Source organism: Pangasianodon hypophthalmus, chromosome 21 (assembly GCF_027358585.1).
Source record: "Pangasianodon hypophthalmus isolate fPanHyp1 chromosome 21, fPanHyp1.pri, whole genome shotgun sequence".
In the NCBI taxonomy this organism is placed as follows: domain Eukaryota; kingdom Metazoa; phylum Chordata; class Actinopteri; order Siluriformes; family Pangasiidae; genus Pangasianodon; species Pangasianodon hypophthalmus.
The window spans coordinates 5,911,193-5,930,259 of record NC_069730.1 but is presented as its reverse complement, the minus strand read 5'-3'; the positions used below and the strand labels follow the sequence as shown (position 1 = coordinate 5,930,259).

The 19,067-nt window shown below is 39.2% G+C and overlaps 1 protein-coding gene across 2 annotated transcripts in view; it reads left to right on the top strand.

The window, feature by feature from the left end:
• rsrc1 (arginine/serine-rich coiled-coil 1) overlaps window positions 1-19,067 on the top strand; it is a 133,009-nt gene that overhangs the window by 8,810 nt on the left and 105,132 nt on the right. For both annotated transcript variants that reach the window (XM_053227505.1, XM_026941313.3), the window contains exon 4: window positions 13,552-13,755. In XM_053227505.1, the coding sequence (XP_053083480.1) occupies window positions 13,552-13,755 (204 nt within the window). The remainder of the gene's footprint in view (window positions 1-13,551; window positions 13,756-19,067) is intronic.

The window sequence follows — 19,067 nt, the reverse complement described above, 5'->3', positions numbered from 1 at the left end:
TGGAACAGGTTGCCCCGGTCCAGGCAGCTATCCGTCACTGTCACGTTAAAACAGTTTGGGTCGACTTATGGAGTCAGGGACGAAGCACCCTGATAAATCAGGGGCGGATTGAGTGGACAGCTCACTATGATTGATATACTGACAGGATATGAGCAAGCGCCATGTGAGATCTAAAATATGAGAGAAAGAGAGATGGGAAAGAAAAAAAAACTACCCATGGAGTGCATATTATTCAGACGAATAAGAATAATAACTGCAGTGTGGAGCTATTGCTGGTGAGAAGATTAGGGCAGTTTGGGAGCAAATATTGCTTTCCCTTTATGTGTAAATAATAAATAAATAAAAACCCAAAATTAGAATAATGCTCTATTATGGGCTGTAGTTTTTTTCCCCTGTTCATATCGGAAAATGAGATGAACAGAAGGGACGCCCATAGAGACTTGCAGTCTTTTCCTCGCCGACACGCATGACAGACGAGAGTAGCTCGAGTAGCTGATAACCCATTAGACATTAATGTTTATTCCCTTTGATCAAACCAGGCAGTTCATGCGGCGTGGATGCCACTGCAAAGAAGCAATTGCTCAATATGTCTGTGTGCAGAGGGTCTGCAACCTCTTTATCATAGCAAATACAGATAAATTTTATCCAATCACACTTTATACGCTTATGGTTTTAGGAAAAAAGGCGGATATTAGGAAAAGATTTCTTGCCTGTCACTGTACTCAGGTTGGTTTTGGAATGAAACTTTGTAGCTTGAGAAGCACTCGATGAGATTTTTATTATTTTTTTTTTTCCAAAGTAACAGAGCGGTTAACTGTTTTAGCCGTCACTCTTTAACAATTAGGTAAGAGGTTAAGAGGTTAAATGCAGCCTGCCGCAGTGTTGCTTGACCTCAAATACCAAACAACATTGTGTTTAAAAGCAGCACACTGAAAGTGATCAATATTTCATTACTTGCTGTGCTTGTTGGATTAGAGCGATGGGAGGTGACACCACAGCCTCCTCTCTCAGGCTGTGAGGTCCATGGTACAGGCACACCACGCAAGCGGGTTGTTCTTTAGCAGGACAGGATTAAGAACCCAGAAGGTGTCAGTGAAAGCTGTGCTTCTTCTCTGCACTGCAATGAGGTGTGCATGTACATGATGACTTTCCCTGCTGCTCATTCATCAAAGCAACATCATCGCTAAGTACAGGAAGGTGAGGAGGACGGAAAGGGGAATAGACAAATGGGTTAATGAATTTGGCATTTGTACGTGACTTGAGAGAGATGTTTCGGGGTTCTCATGAATCATGATGGTACTGACATAGGAATTTAAAAAAATAAATAATAAATAGATAAATAAGTTAATAGCCAGTGGGATGCCCAGCCCTAGATATGTTCTTTGTTTTTATTTTATTTATTTATTTATTTAATTATTTATTTGTCCATCTATCTATCTATCTATTTATCTCTCTATCTGTCTGTCTGTCTGTCTGTCTGTCTGTTTGTTTATTTACAATTTACATTGATTTTTTTTTCACATTTCAAAAAAATACTATTTTTTAAAATTTTATTTTATTTTTTAAATTTTAATTTTATTTTTATTTAATTTATTTATGCCCTAAAGCAGGGAAGTGCAAATGTTAATGTTTCATTGGACAAATATTGTTTTTCCAGAGTCTCACCAAACGCTTTTGCAGCACATGACACATAAACGTTGCTCTGTCTCTACAGGCATAGAACATTGTTTTTGTTCATGGTTCTCTGAGGTGACATCAAGACACTGACCTGCTGGTGTAAATATCGCTTTCTCAGTAGTAGCCCAATAGGAGAAGAAATGTCCCAAGATCACAGTAGCCTGTAAATGGGTTTTTATTAATCGCAGTATTTAATGACAAATTTATACCACAGCGATGTTGAACTCTCAATTCTGATTGGTCAGAATATTTCTGGCTGCATATCCCAAGTTTATATTAGTGCGTTCATTCGAATACGTTACCGTTTCTACAGTAACAACTTACACAGGGACTTTAATAGTGGACGCTCCACATATACAGATTTAAAAATGTGAGTAATTATTGAAATGGGGGACTATTCTGTGAGAATTTTTGGAAGGAGTCTCCAGTGTCAGTTTTTATCTTATTAACCTAAAGAGAGAGAACAAAAACGAGGAAGGGAAGGGACGACTGTTTATAGCTGTTACAATGCTAGTGATAACAGGAACTAACTTATGCGATTGTTCCACAACATTAAATGTAACTACAAATGGATAAAAGTACATGCTGTTCTTTAATAAATAAAAAATGGTTAGTGTTGGCAAATTCCTGTGCTGTCATATGAATAAAACTCTTCAGGACACGGTATTATTGGAAAATAATAAAACTCAGGGTGGTAGTAGTAACTCAGCTTCATGCCAGGCTGCATCACACCACCCTCACATTGATTATTTTCCTCTAACCACACCCTGTAGTTATTTTCTCTCTTTAGTACCACAGATTTTTCCACAGATGCACTTTTGGGGATTGGAATCGAGGTCAGGACCTCTTCTAACCCGTAATCTCCTCTCTAGATAGGACTCTATCCCTCTCCTCACACACACCAACATGACTGACTTGTAAATTGTTGATTCAAGCTGAAGCCTTGCTCGCTTTTGGCAGGGTGTGTGTTCTTTATTTAATCAAAATCAACATGCTTACACTAGCCCAGATCTGAGAGGCCAAGCTTTCCTTTTTCTTTTTTTGTTGTTCCTCCATCGCTTTCTCTTAGTCTTTATTCCATCCTTACATCCAGAGTGCACGCTGGTGTCTTTTTTTATTTATATCCCCCCTCACTAGAGGCTAGACAAACGCTGCTGGCCTTTGTTGTCAGAAACCTTTATTTACCAAAGAGGAGAGTAAGTGAGTGACACGGCAGAGGCCTTTTATCCCCGGCTAGCCGCCAGCGCAGCTCCCTCCGCCTGCCAAAAGAAGCCCCTCTGGCCCACGTGCACCCTCCTCCACTCTCCTCCACGCTTTCTCTCCTCCCGACACATCCAGCTACAAGTCTGTTCCCCTGGGTGAGGGAGAGATAGCTGCTCTGCCTCACATCGAGTTCACTCAAACAGTGACTCCAACCCTACACACAGCCCTACGTATATAAATATATTTGTTGCATTCATCCCATAATGACCCATTTTCCATTTTTTGCAATGCTGAAAATGATTTTCTGAAATGTGAAACTTTGTGCTTGGCTCAGTTTCTGTTATGAATTTGAAAAATCAAATTTTTATTATAATGTTCAGTAAGAAGGTGCACTTGCATGGTCTTTGTAAATATGAAACAATAAAAGGTGATTATAGTCGCCGTCACGTTCCCGTTACCTCATATTTTATCTGGGAAGTGGTGGATCACTAGATAAGGTTCTTCCACCACTTGAGCAAGTCTTTAACCCTTAACTGCTCACCTCGCTTTAAGTCGCTTAAGGATAAAATCATCAGCCAATAATTTAATGAATAAACGTAAATGTAATTTGTGCTCCATCTGCCTTGAGCAAGCAAGCAAAGATGTTTTGAGTCTCTCTATTTTCATATCCCAATATTGTTTACAGTGGCCGGGGGATATAATAATTGGGATGGAAATAAGATACATTAGGTAATTTAAAATACATTTTACAATCGTATTGTTGTAAAATAGAACAGATCGCCTAGCTAGTGAACAGAACTACATTACACAAATTGGCTATATTACAGAAACACAAGATATATTATTCAGACTGCAAACAAACACACACACACACACACACATTACCAGATGCACATCCGTCCTCCTCTGTGTGAGCCGAGCACAGATTAATTCATTACTCGGATTCCTGTGTTTTTCTCGGTGCCAGCCTCAAAGAGACATTTTGCGCTTCGATTACCCTTCCTCGTATCTCAGACCCCGTGTCAGTCACGCAGGGATGAAGGATCTTTTGTTCACCAAACACATAAATATGGAATGAATAAATATTATAATTTGTAAACACGGATACCCCGAGGCCAGATGAACGTGGTCTGACACTGTGTGTCTTTTGCATTAAAAGAGCAGCGAACCAAAAAGAGACTGGAAAAACATCAGTGCAAATCAGGCAGCTGACTGGTCAAAGGTCAGCGCAGTGATCTTTATTCAGGAAGCATGCTTGTTGCCCCTATAGTCGCTCATTAGCCACTGGACAGTGATTCAGAGTAAATATTACGGCCGGCGTTTTTTACCTTGACCTTTCCTGCTTTGGAGGAATGTGCTAAGATTCCTCATTATGCAGGATTTCCCCTATAGTTGTGACTCTACAGTGTCTCTCTCAATGTTTGTCATAAGTGACGAGAGAAATTTTAGAAGCTTTTTAAATAATTTTCCCCTCTTTTAGGTCATGTGAGTGTCCGGTAAGGTCTGGGAATAAAACATGCTTCGTCTGTTTTTCATCCCATTCAAAGCAATTTGGTCTCACGTCCCTTTTTTAAACGTTTGCTTTCAGAATAGAAAATGAATTTCTCCCCATCTTACTTCTATCCTAATTTCAGCCCTTCTTGAAGTTCTTCGAAATTGGGTTTTAAATGCCAATTAGGGGGTTGAATGTAGCAAAATGAAAGCACAAGCGCTAGCAGAACGGCCTCACCTTCTGGCTGCTCGGGCTTCTGAGAGAAGAGCACGCCGAACCTTTTGGCTCCGAGCGCCGCTTTGAGAAAAAATATCCTGCCTAATGAACACATTAATTAGAACCATAACTATTTATAAGATGATAATTAGAAACGAAGCGAGGTAAACTGGGCCCTTCCTGCAATTAATGGTGGATTAATTACGACCGGTAATGAAGTGGAGGTTTGAAACGCATTAAGGTGAAGTACAGAGGAGCGTTGCGGCTTTGTGATCACTGGCGTAATTATTCCGCCGGCCATTTGAGCCCCCCCCGCTCGCTCAACGCCGGCTAATCAGCATCGTTGCATCGTTATATATGCACTTAAAAGGACTTGCCAGCGCAATGACTGCCTAATTATTTCTAATTGGCAGACCCAAGCGTGGTCGCCGTGAAAGGAGGAAAGAGATCCGGCGCTCGGAGACAGAAATGACCCGAGGTCTGGCTTGGACTTGTGTATCTGTTGCATGGAAACACCCCCCTGACCCTTGTAAAGGTCACTTGCCTGAAGTATTTGGATTTTTAATTTTTTTTTTTTTTTTTTGCAAGCTTTTGGCTATTTCTTTCTTTAATTAATGCTAATTGCCTCACAGTGAGGAGATTATCCTTCCAGATCAGTGTGATTTGACAAGACTGATCGCATGCCCACGATTGAGCAATCACAGTTATCCGGTTCTCTCAAACAGGCCCAGACTTCTGTGAGAGATCTGAGTAGGTTTTACTACAGCTTGGAAACCTATTCTAAATAATTTTTTTTTTGCTTGTACGAAAGCAAATCATTTTTCATACCGCTTCGAAAGTATTGCCATCAAATTGCACCGTGTTCTCGAGTAACGGACAAGTTGGGCCTCTGCATGGAGCGCATTGAGCGTCACAAACCTCCCTCTCCCCCGTAGAAGTTGCTGATGCTCGGCTCTAAGCGGAGCCATGTGTCAGAGTGTGTATGAGAGACACCATCATCTCCCCCAACAGCACTGGAGCAAATTGTATCGTAATTAAATCCAACGGTGCACTTGTCTCTCCCTCCGCTGTTCTGACAGCACCAATATGGTTCCAGTTACCAGTGTAATATTTAGGTGTAACAAAAAAGAGAGAGTGAGAGGAAACACTAATAAAAGAGAAATCTGGATTATGTGCTTCTTGACTGAAATCATGACACCCGCTGGAAATAATGAAACACTTTCCCCCTCTCTTGATATTGGGGAGTCTTTTTTTATTTCCTGTCTTGTCAAGCTTGTGGGGAAACTTCTGGCTGATTTCGGATGAAGCCGGGAAATATATGAGCTGCCAGCTGCACACAACGTGTGTGATTGGTGGAGGAAGAGATGAAGCAACAGTGCCAAATCAGCAGGTTTCTACTAACGTCACCGTTTTGACCCGGTGATGAACGCTCGTGCTATTTCATGCTTTCATCTGAGGACATGCTAGACGTTTGTCATGTAAACCTGAGGTCCAACAGCTTTCTTCATCATCATGGAGGTGATTGAACTGTAACTCAGAATGAGGTACAGAGGCTAGGAAGAGTCTGCTAAATGTGTCTGGAAAAGTTGCAAATGTGAGACATGTGTTGGAATATGGTGCCACTTGAAAATCGTGAAATTTAATGTAAATCCTTTCGGTGTTAGCCGTGTGAGGTTCTGAATTACTTATAACACTGCAGATATGCAGACCTGCCACACACTTTGCTTTGGAACTCTGCATTTTATCATCGGAGCAACAATCAACATGTGAATGTGGAATGATTGATGGTTGCGCAGGTGTTTTGAACTCTTCAATATTACCAACTGACCTTGCTGGAAGCCCCGCCCCCTCCTCCATCTCACATGAATCTCTAGTCTCAATTTTGAATGATGCGGTCTCACTTTCTGTCAAGATAAACGGAGAATGTCTGAGATCATTAACATGAAAAAATCTGTCCATGTATGCTCAAATTTGCTAACATGAGACGAGGAAAATACTTAACATCAGTTAATTATATTTACCTGTATTAGGGACGCCATAAGCAAATTATGGCCAATGGCACATTTAAAAGAAGAAAATAAATGAAAAAAAGATTAAATAAGCCTACAATGAAGTGTAAAATCTAGCAAAAATATTAATGCTAATGATTTTCATGCCAGTCAAACCAGCGAGATCACTTATAAACTTCATGAGAGAGAGAGAGAGAGAGAGAGAGGTGAGGAAATGGCTGTTTATAGCTGCTATAACATAAGTGATAACCGGAACTAACTTGTTTCACAGACATATAAAAGAAGTACATAAATGGATTAAAAAGATGTCATTCTTTAATTAATAATAATAATAAAAAAAATCCCTGTGGTATAAAATGAATAAAACACTTCAGGACATGCTGTTATTGGAAGGTAATCAGATTTTTTGCTATAACAGCAATACTTAACACTTTGACCAAATGTAATTGTCATTGTTTCAAAAAAATAAAGAACAGTCCTATTTTGGATGGGTATTTTTAGAATCGGTAATTCAATAGCTGGTTGTTAAAATCTTTTTTTTTTCATTAAATATGTCTCAACAAAATTAGATTTAAGCATTGCAATGAACATTTTTCTTTACAAGCCAAGTCCTTGTTGATTTCTGTTTTAGTTGTTCATGGAAATTGGCTTTATGAGTGCTTGAAAAGCTGTGCAAATTTCTCCAACTTGATCACTGGAGCACAGGAAGTGTGTAATGAAGAATAGATTGCTCACATAAAGCCAGCTTGTACTAGTTACCACTTCTCCACTGTTCCTGTGTGGTCCGTATACTCTATTACAAAACACGAGGAAGGCAGAGCAACTCTTATGGATAATTTAGAGCTCGTGTAATGTGGATTGTTTTTAACGTTAAACCATGTAGCAGTATGTGTGTATAGTAACGGACTCGTAGCCGTTAAAGTCACAAGTGAAGGATTTCAGTCACATAATCTCAGTAGTGTCTGTTTTCGCTGACCATGTGTTCATATATGGTGAAACGTAAGAGAAATGGACTCCTGTTCAAAGCTGAATTACTACTTATTTAGCTGTCAGCACTAGCTGAGAGAGAGAGAGAGAGAGAGAGAGAGAGAGAGAGAGAGAGGCTATGCACAGAAATGAAATTCCACCATTAAAAGCCATCAGCTCTCCAGCTCTGATTGATCCTGCGTAGGCTAAAATTTGATATCTGAGTATCTGAGTGCCAGGTCATCATTCAAGATGGGCACACTGGTGATTGAACACAGCAGATGTTGTGCTACTGGGTCAGGGTCTCAATACAGTTGCAGAACTTTACTCATGGCGTCTTTTTCCAGAGCACTGACTTCATTTCCGTGGTAAGTATTTAGTAGGTTTTTTTTTTTTGTATTTTTTTTTTTTTTTTATAAGGGTGATATTTCAGATGCCCTCGCATGTTTAATTAAGTATAGTTCCCCCTTGGCAGTGGAATGCACGTCTGCTCAGTGTCACGCGTCCTTAGCTGCGCTTTTACAGTTGGCCCACATGTTTTGCCTCACCGTTTATGATTTTTCTTATACCAGAGTTGTGAGGTTCCTAAATCACTTAGGCACAGACGGCATAACCATCCACATTTAAACAATAAAAGGCTGTGAGGAACAGACCCTCAGATCTACTGTCACTTCATAAATAGTCGTATATAAAACGGGCCCAAAACCCATCATCTTTACCCTAAGAGCACACCTGCTAATTGGAAACAGATTTTTCGGCTAGTTTGAAACATGCTTCCTTTTTTTTTTTTTTTTTCCCTCAGTGGAAGCTTGTGAAGAAAAATTCAGTACAGCTTGGTGAGCCAGCCATCATGTAGCAACAGCTCAGTTTTCCCCGTTGTAAAGAAAAAAACGACAGCAGATTGACGGACTAAAGGCTGTTGGTCAAACGATCACCTGTGACGACAGTGGTGAGTTAGCACCTTATTGCAACTCTGACCTCTCACCTCTGCTTGCCCTCTTGTTTGGGTTCACTCATGCCCTCTGTGCCACTAATAGGAGTGTAATGTGGCCCAAACCACTACGCAGAGCCAGACTGGGGAGTTTAGGATTGCGCTGTGTCTGTCGAGTGACGGCGCTCACATGTGCCAACGAAGAGTAATGACGAGTTAAACGCAGACTTCTTTCTAGATTCTTTGAGAAAAAAAATCTTAAACGTCGGTAACATATGGGTTCTTTTAGATGTGAGATGGCTTTGAACTCCATTAAATGACCTTTTGCGAGTGTGTGTGTGTGTGTGTGTGTGTGTGTGTGTGTGTGTGTGTGTGTGTGTGTGTGGGCTGAGTGTTGAGTTTGTCTCACCCGGCCTGACCGGTGTTAATCTAGAAGAAAGATGGAGGCAAGAAATTTTATTTTAATTACTGTGTTTTTCCCAAAATAGTGGCAGGAGGAAAACGAAATAAACAAAACTCTACCAGACGAAACTCAGCAGGGATTGCTGTGGTAATTGTACTAGCTGTCGTTTACTTAACAACACACTCAATTTGTCGCAGCGTTCCCTTATTCTGCTTTTGTGCCGGCACTCCCGTAAGAACAGCGAACATCGAGGAAGGAAAACAGCTTGGGAAATGTTTTCAGCAGCCATCGTAATTAGACGAATCTCATAAATGAAACTTATGTGTGGCACAGCGTTTGAAGAGCACTCGAAAGTGAGACACGCTGCATGGTGAACATATTTGCATTGCGGGGGAACAGCTGTTTAGCGCGATGGCGCTCTGGCTCCTTTGGCAGCAGGAAATCCATGCAGCTCGCTCAAGGTGCTCGAGAACAGGAATAAAAATAGATAGCGATGCTTTGAACTTAACTGTGAAGTGACTGCTGTAGATGTGTGTTTTCCCTACTGTGATGCTTTATCTTGTGTATTTGTGTATGTGTGTTAGTTTTTCTGAACGGTTTTGTTTCTTTTTGTTGAATTTTTCACCATATATACATATACGTGGAAAAAAAAAAAAAGGAAAAAAAGGTCTTTTTCTGGTCTTCAGCTATCCAGTTTCAGTGAACCTGTGCCCGATGTTGCCTCAGGTTGCTGTTCTTGGCTGAAAGGAGCAGAACCTGATGTGCTCTTCTGCTTTTGTAGCTCATCCACCTCAAGGTTTCACGTGTTGCGGTTTCTGAGATGCTTTTCTGCTCACCACGATTGTAAAGAGTGGTGATTTTAGTTGCTGTAGCCTTCCTGTTGAAACAGTCTTGACATTTTCGCCTCCACCCAAAGAACTGCTGCTTACTGGATGTTTTTATTTTTTCGCACCATTCTGTGTAAACTCTAGAAGCTGTTGCATGTGTGAAAATTGCAGGAGTATTTCTGAAATTCCCAAACCAGCCCATTTGGCACCAACAACCCTGCCAGAGTCAAAGTCACTGAGATCACCACTGAATTTTCTCCATTCAGTTGTTCGATGTGAACATTAACTGAAGCCCTGTATCTGCAGTGCTATTATGCATTGTGCTGCTAACATATGACGTTTAGTTACTGAATGAGGGTGTTCCTAATAAAGTGGGCATGAGTGTATTTTTGGATGTGATGTTTTAGGTGTTGTCACTTTAACATTGTTTAGCATAGCTAACCCCGTCTTCATATATTCCTCTGTATAATTTTACTAAAGTGCTATAGCTGTTGTGAATAATTTTTTCATTTATGGAAAGACTGATTCATCAGGTTTTCCATTCGCTTTGGCACATTTTTAATTCAGTGATATTGCGATCAGGATTGAAGTATACAACGTGACAGCAAAGTGGGAAAAAATCCTGTCAGAATGGATCATTGTGTATAATTTTATCTCTTATATTTCCAAAAGTGTTTATGGAAATTGTATTGGAACTTATTGAAACTGTAAATTTATGGACAAAGACATATTTATTGAACAAGGCCATGATGGATTAGAGAGTGGGAAATTGCTAATTGAAAATATATTATTTACTGCTGGTATATATTTACAGGCATGGACAAAGCATAACTTTGTTAGCTAGACCACTAGGCAAGTAAAAAAAAAACATCTAATGTGCTGCCCAGTCTCGTGTTTCGGTTGCCTGGAAACCTCATTAATTAGGCAAAAAAGTAATAGCTAATGGAACCTCAGAGTTGAGTGTGGTAATAGAGATAGTCTTAACAAAATGGAAGCCTGTGTGTAGCTATAGTCCTTATCCTGTCCAGATATTATCTTTGGTGTAGAAAGTCTTTGAATTTGGTACCACCTGGGATCCCAAATAAAGTTTATTCAATTCAATTCATTCCCATAGTGCGTCCTACACTAGTGCTATCATTGTCCAATTTTCCATAAAGCAAAAAGGGCTTGTATAGCAGGAAAGTAATACGGGCAGATAGCCACCATCCAGCTCTCACACCCAGTCCATATAATTACTAAAATAGGCAGTGTGGCAGGATCATATCCGTGTCCATGCAGGGGTTCCACGATAAGCGGCTCACGCTGGTAATTACTTTATTGATAATTCATGGGAAAAATTGCCCCGGCCAATCACCACTGCAAGATTTAATGGACCGTCTGGGTGAGGGAGGGGAATAGAGGGGAGCAGAGTGTTAGGACACTGAGGCCTCCTTTTAAAATATGTTTAGGCCATAGGGAAGACCTTTTCCTCCAGAGATAATCACAAAAATAAATGTAAAATAGCCCACCATTGGCATGGTGTGTGTGTGTGTGTGTGTGTGTGTGTGTGTGTGGGAGGGGTGGGACAGGGTGTTTATCTGTAGCTCCTCCTATAACACATTTACCCTTAGCTGTAAATTAGCTAATAATTCTCCAAGGGGAAGGCCTTGGTAATGAAATTGACATTTAGCAGCTTGGCTCCAGTCTATTAACTACAATAAATTTAATTTGCAACAGGCGCACAAGTGTAGCAGGGCGTAGAAAGAGGAAAGCAGCTCCCAACAGATTAGGTGTTTATTACATCTGCTGGCCACAAGTACAGTAGCCAAAATAAGACTGCTCTCGTGTCGGCACAGGCGGGAAAATAACTGCCGTTTTCCAATGTTGCATTATTACAATGCACTTTCTGTTTTTCGTTTTTACAAAAGTAGGAAATCTCTGTAGTAAGGGTAGGATAACCTAGTCTAAAAATATCGTATTAATCGACCATTAAAACCACACAAACCAGTAGTAGGAAATGAAATACTGAAATAATGATTATGAATTCTTTGTACATTCTTGTATGTATAACAAAATACCGAAAGGGAAAATAATTTCTTCTTCTTTATTAGAAAGAAATTTTTTTTGTTTTTGAGAACAACTTTTATGTAAAATCTCAGTATTTATCACATTGTTGTTAATAGTTGAAAGAAGGATCGGCTGTGAGGAAAGGCAGCACAGTGACTGAGATGAAAAAAAAAGTGTAACTAGCATGGCAGTACGCAGTGCTGCTTAGCCAAAAATAGATCCCTGTTTCGTTTAGTTCTGGTCAGCAACACGCTCGGAGTGGCAGCAGAGCTAGTGATGTGTATACGGTAGTGGTTTTTTTTAGTGCAATTGCGTCTCACGCTCAGAGAAACTGAGGTTGCTGTAGTGTGATTTAGAGCTTGTGAAATTTTTAGGGCGTCACAGTCGGATACAAAAAGGATAAGAACTATTGGAGTTAAAAAAAAAAAAAAAGGGAAAAATGGAAAATCAATGTTTTTTGTAAAAGTGAGTGGTGAGGTAACCATCTGATTATACCCTGTGACTACCCATGACATCGTAACAATGATACTCTGTAAAACACAGAGATACTGTGATAAGAATAGATCAGTTACAATTCATCTGCAAGTTTTTCTACGGGTAGAATATCACGAGTCCTCTCAGCATCAGTGATTTAACAATGCTCCAAAATGCTGCATAATGTAAATATCTATAATTTAAAATGACTACTTAATTTCTAAAGTAGACTTTAGAGCCCTGTTGGATTCACTGATTTATTTTGATTATATTTTGTAGTGATTTAACATCGGTCCTCCCTTCCTCTTACATTTTAGGGACATTTTAGAGCAAGTACACGACAAAATAAGTTGTGCATTTAACATCCTATAGATACCTCTTTATTGCGATCAAGCTCAAATTTACAAGGAATAGTATTCAAATGCTTGAAGAGGATGTCATGTTTTTTATTTGTGTGTGTGTGTGTGACAGAGAGAGAGAGAGAGAGAGAGAAAAAGAAATGGGTGGGAGGTCAGGAGGCCTAGTAAGTGGCCCAGTAAATCTCCTAGCAGTCTTTGCCTTGTCCTGTAAGGATCAATACCGAGTGTGTAGAGTCATCCCAGCCCCTCCCTAATGACCATGATGGTGTATACTGCTGTACACACACATATACACACACACACACATGCAACCTTAAACACATTTATCAAAACCTTGAACTTGTTTGCCTCCTGACAATGCTCTCTGCCTTCTCATTAAAGCCCAATCAAAGATCGTCAGGGATTTAATTTGCACCACAAGTTTATACCCCTGCGCTGTTGAATTCTCAATTCTGATCGGTTACAAGGTATTGATTCATATTCTATAACAGCAGTAGTTCTGACTATACTTCATATCACAGGAGGGAAAAAAGAGAGGCTGGTGAGAGAACGACTGTTAATCGATGTTATAACGTACAACTACGAATGTTGTACATTACACAACATTACAGTGAACCGCAAGTGGATAAAAACTATGATGTCTTTCTTTTACTAAATCAGACATTGGTATCGTTGGTAAATTGCTGTGGTGTAAGAGAAATAAAACACTTCGGGATGTACTGTTATTGGAAACAGTCATCACACCATGTTGTTGTTGATTATTTTCCTATAACAGCATGCCGCTTCGTGGTTTATTCCTTACTTATTGTTGTTTAAAAGCAGTTAGTATTTTGATTGTTTTTAGTGTTTGTCCTAATTTCCTTTGGATTTGTGTGTGTCCGTGTGTGTGTCCGTGTGTGTGTCCGTGTGTGTGTCCGTGTGTGTGTCCGTGTGTGTGTCCGTGTGTAGGTCTCGTTCCCGACATCGCAGATCCCGCAGCCGGAGTAGCGGCAGATCCAGCAGGAGACGCAGCCGCAGTCGAAGCAGAGACCGTGACCGCAGTCAGCGCAAGACACGAGACAAAGACAGGGACAGAGAGAAAGACAGAGGACGTGACCGAGGCCGCGACAAAGAAAAAGAGGACGCCAAAGCAAAAGAAAAGGAAAAACAAGGGTGGGAATTCTTTTTCTTTTTTCATCTATACACACACACACACACACACACACTATGCAGCTCCCTGCTCCGGTTCGTTCCCTGATTCCCCTGCGTGCAGCAACTCAATCGCTGCCACTATTAAAATCCAGCAGGGAGTTGGGGACAGAGCTGGCATAGTCACACTCATCCATCTATCTCTCTCTCTTCCTTCTGAGCTCACTGTCTTCACCATCCCACCGGCCCCCTATTCTATTTCTCGCGTCTATTTTTCCCCTCCTCTCCCGTCTCCCTACCGCAGCTAGATCATGTTAAACTAGCGTTACTCGCTCAGGTCTGATCTCCTCATGTCCCTGGTGTAATCCACATGAGCACAGGCTAAACTCGTTTTAAAGCTGCTTCCTCATTTTAGCGCTATGTACCGCCCAAAAGCGGCACAGCCTAATGCGATTGGAGGATGGAGTGATGTAGAGATATGGGCTGGGGCTGTCAGTCATTTTGAGCGGCTTGTCGCGCTGACAGACTCACACACGCGAGAAGAAGTTAGCGAGAAGATGCAGTGCTTATAACTCCCTGATGAGGTGTGTGTGTATGTGTGTGTGTGTGTGTGTGTGTGTGTGTGTGTGTGTGTGTGGATAACTACTTCTTACATAAATACAAGCTGTCAGAATGTTAATATATTACTATGTTGTTCTATATCAGAGTGCCGCTGAATTCTCAATTCTGATTGGTCAAAAGGCGTTGATTATTTTTCTAGAACAGCAGCTCATGTGTGTATAAAAAAAAAATGTGTGTATAAAAAAATGCAATGGTAGGGTATTCTGTGAGGTGCTTTTTTAGCATTTTTGGAAGGAGTCTCCAGTGTCAGCACTGACTGTACACGAGAAACTCGGGAAAGTTTTCAGAATGGAGGCTTTTGTGGTTTGCAGTTTCTCTGTAACGTAACAAGCTACATTTTTTTTTGTCTTATTAACTTCAAGAGGGAGAAAGAGAGAGACCAGTGAAGAAATAACTGTTACAGCTGCTACAACAAGAGGGATAACTTGCTTAAGGGAAGTTTCAGAACATTAAATGTAACTAGAAATGGATGAAAAGTATGCGTTGTACTTTAGTAAATAAAAAAGATTGTTGGCATTGGTATAAGAGGAATAAAAAGAGGAATTGCTGTGGTATAAGAGGAATAAAACACGTTTGGGCATGATTTTATTGAAAATAACCTTTCTGGTAGTACTTATAATGCCGCATACATACATTTTCTTCCTTACATACATTTTCTTCCTTACATAAAACCGTATGATATTATATACCATAAGTAGCTATTGATTTAGAACAGGCACTTATTGTGGAAGCTTTTTTTTTTTTTTATATGGCCTTGTATAGCACCTATAGTGCACCTTGTATAGCACCTATAGTGCACCTTGTATAGCACCTATAGTGCACCTTGTATAGCACCTATAGTGCACCTTGTATAGCACCTATAGTGCACCTATAGTGCTATACAATGTGTGTTGTGTGCTGGAGGCCTTTAAAGAGACACACAGACTAGACTTGTGCATTGAAACATGATGAAACAAAAAAGATTTTTACATAAATTTGCAGTTCTAAACCCAGCCTTGCTGTTCTCCAAAATAAAACCTTATTTCTACAGTGTATATTAATGTTTGTGTGCTTTTGTGACTGTGTTTTGAGACATTGGGTTGAAGTTCGGATTCATTTGTTCACTTCGTGGTACTTTAATTGAGCGTATTGCTGCTGTAGGGAGTCACATCATTAATAAAGAGAAGTGAGCCGTATGAGCCGTATCCTCTGGCAGATCCACATGCCCATGCCACTGTGAGATTAAGTGTTTAACAGATGAGGTGCTAGTTTGTAGATTATGAGAGCCTTTTTGTTCCCTTCACTTTCCTCATTTCATCACTCTGGTACTGATTAATCTGTCCTTAAGACTGCCATCCCACTGCGCTACAGGCTTTTTTTTATTCTGCTTTTTAGCAAACTGTAGCATGGCCTTTATAATCTTGAGATCTTGAGGCTTACCAGTGGTCTGGTTCATGTAGTAAATTCGCTGAGGTAATGCCGGTGTGGTATTCTCCGCATGGTACTTTCTACTTACATACGTTCCTAAATCTCTGACAGTGTTCTGTGAGTTTTCTGAGCAAATCTGCCACAGGACAAGCAAGGTTTATTCTATAGTGTGGCCTAGGCTTTAGACTACAATGAGGTTTTGCAGTAAGATATTCACTGAATAAGAATCTTTAAATGTTATTTTTTTTAAACAGTTCATAATATAATATAATATAATATAATATAATATAATATAATATAATATAATATAATATAATATAATATAATATAATATAATATAATATAATGATGTGTATAGTACCTTTCATACATAAAATGCAGCTCAAAATGCTTCACAAGCTAATTAAAAGGAAAATAAAAGAATCAAGTAGAAGCATATGAGCAGCAATAATAATATAATTTCAGTGTTTAAGAGACAATATAAGAAAAACAAGAAGTAAATTAAATTACAGTAAATTAAAATAAAATATGCCATGTAAAATAGTTTGTAAAATAAGACAAGAATGAGTAAATAAAAACAGAAAAAAAATCTTAAGTAAATTTTGTAAATAAAAAGCAGAATTAATTGTGAATAGTTTGTGAACTAAAACCAAGAACCAGCATAAATAAAAACAGAACAAATCATAAAAATAGTTTGTAAAGTAAAAACAAATGTGAGAGTGATTGAAAACAGAATAAATAGTTTGTGAAATAAAAGAGAGCGAGTAAATAAAAAGCAGAGAAATCCTAAAAATAATTTGTAAAATAATCAAACAAATCTGAGAGTACATAAACACTGAAGAAATCTTAAAAATAGTTTGTAAATTAAAAACAAATGAGAGTAAATAAATAAAAGCAAAATAATCAAAAATAGTTTGAAAAATAAGATTAAATAAAAACAATAAATCCTAAAAAAAATGTTGTAAAATTGGAAATGTAAAAAGAAGAGATCATAAAAATAAAGTTTGAAAGAACAACTAAAAACAAGAAATCGTGAACGATTTTTAATTTTTACAGCACTGTAGTTTCCTGTCTTGATCTTGATTGGTAATAATAATAATAATAATGTAACTAATAATAATAATAATAATAATCTGTAATGTATGTTGCTGCTAATTCATTCAGTGCTTTAAAAATCCTAAAATGCACTCAGAGCCAGTGTACTGTCTCCAGGATTGGTGGAATAAGTTCTAGCTCTGTGTTGCTATTAGAACCTGCTGCAGCTTGTCAGTTAGGTTCTTTGGCGTTGGTGCCGGGCTACGGGAAATATCCGTTTAATAGCCTCTTCCTACGAGAGTAGGAACTTCTTAGCCACGTTCAGTGACAAAATAGCAGCATCATTAAAGACGGCTGGCTTGTACAAGGTTTATCGTTACAGTACATTGAGTTACATTGAGAAAATGCGCTTCCTTTCAGATCAACTTAAATTTATACACTCAAGCAGTCTGTGTATTCAGATTTAGTCTAAGCAGATAGATCGGGGTATTTAATTAAATTTAGTCCAGTTATATAAAATTCCTTGCTAACAGATTTAAGCAGCTAGCATGACTGAATGGTGATAACAGTTACTTTTTAATGCTTAAATATTAGTGATTAGTTTATTCCTATAAACAAAGCATTTCAAAGTTGTTGTTTTTTTTCCTTCTGTTGATTCACATTATCACTTTTGACTAGCGCAACAGATCGTGTTTTTTATTTGATGTGTGGAAAACAAACAAATACATCTGAACATTCTTTATGCATCATATATATATTTTTTTTATAAACAAACCATGTTGTCAGTTTGTTAATCATAAAAAGTAAATAAAATGTTTTGTAGCTAGTCTCCGGTCCAATGAGCTGCCTTCAGCTAAATAATTTACATAAACACTGTTATGTTATTGGCTGCAACAAGCCGCAACAGAGGATCTGCTCGAGGTGGAGGATCTGGTTCATGTTTTGAAAACTAGAGTCGCTGAACGACGACCTTTTTTGTTTACGACATTTATCGCCTGTAGTATTTTCTATTTGTCTATTTATGAAAAAGGTGACAAACCACCCGTAAACTTGGCTGTTGTTTTATTTCATATCCAAGTTGCTTGAGTAAAGAATCAGTTCCATACAAATTACATACGTTATAGAATGGAAGGCTAGTAAACAAATATGAGCTCTTACATTTCAAGAGAAAGTGTAGTCTCTCAAGTGCAGAAATTTCTTTCTGGCCTCGTTGTGCATCTGTTTGTGTGTTTTATGGCCCACGGTTACGAGTGCTTGTGTTAATATGTTGTTTTTTTGTCCGTATTTTGATCATCTTAAGGGAACGGTTAGAAGAAAAAAAAAAACCCAAAAACCAGCATGCTCCTTTTTTCAGCTGTATCCCAAAGCCGTGTGTGTCTGTGTGTGTGTGTGTGTGTGTGTGTGTGTGTGTGTGTTTTAGTAGAATGCCCTACGCAGTGTCCCAGAGGAGGAAACAGCCACAGAAACTTGCAGTGATACACACACACACCTTTTACAAAGAGTTCAGCCCTTTGTGTTCTTTAGCAGATAATTAGTTCCAGTGCTGCAGTTTGCTCTTCTCTTATGTAGTCGAGGCTGACTGGATGGAGAAAGCCTCGGGTGCTCCCGCTTCATCTTGTAATTACAGTGTGCGCAACACACACTCGCCCCAGCCTACCTCGTTTTAACATACACACACACGCACACACATGTACAACATGTCCAAAAAAATTTCTCGTGCTCCTGTTTGAGCCACTACCTGTGTATCAGTGTAGATTAAGCATGTCCATGCACATGTGTGTGTGTGGTCTTTATCATAGTTCCTCTCCAATGTAAATATAATATAATTGCAAAAACGTCATTAGTGAAGAAATCCACCGGGAGAGTGTGTGAGCACTGCGGAGACGCACGACAGCTTGTGTACATCTTCACGAGCACTAAGCTGTACTATGATGCTGACTCGTTATTGTATCACAGCGCTGTTAATTCTCACACCTGATTGGTCAGAAGGTGTTGATTCATTTTGTGTAACAGCAGCTCTGACAGTAGTTCCAGCTGCAAGGCAGAACAAAGGTTTATATGAATAAGCTCATTCTAATACGTTATCATTTGTATTTTAATGACACAGGGACTTGTATGCTGAAAGCACTACATAGTATAAAACTAATTTTAGGCTAAACAGTTTAGAAGTGTGCTGTTATTTAACAAGAAAAAAGTATAATCGCTGATACGGTGAAGCTTTCTATGAGGAGACATTTGTTTCACATTTATTGAAGGAGTCTCCAGTGTCAGCG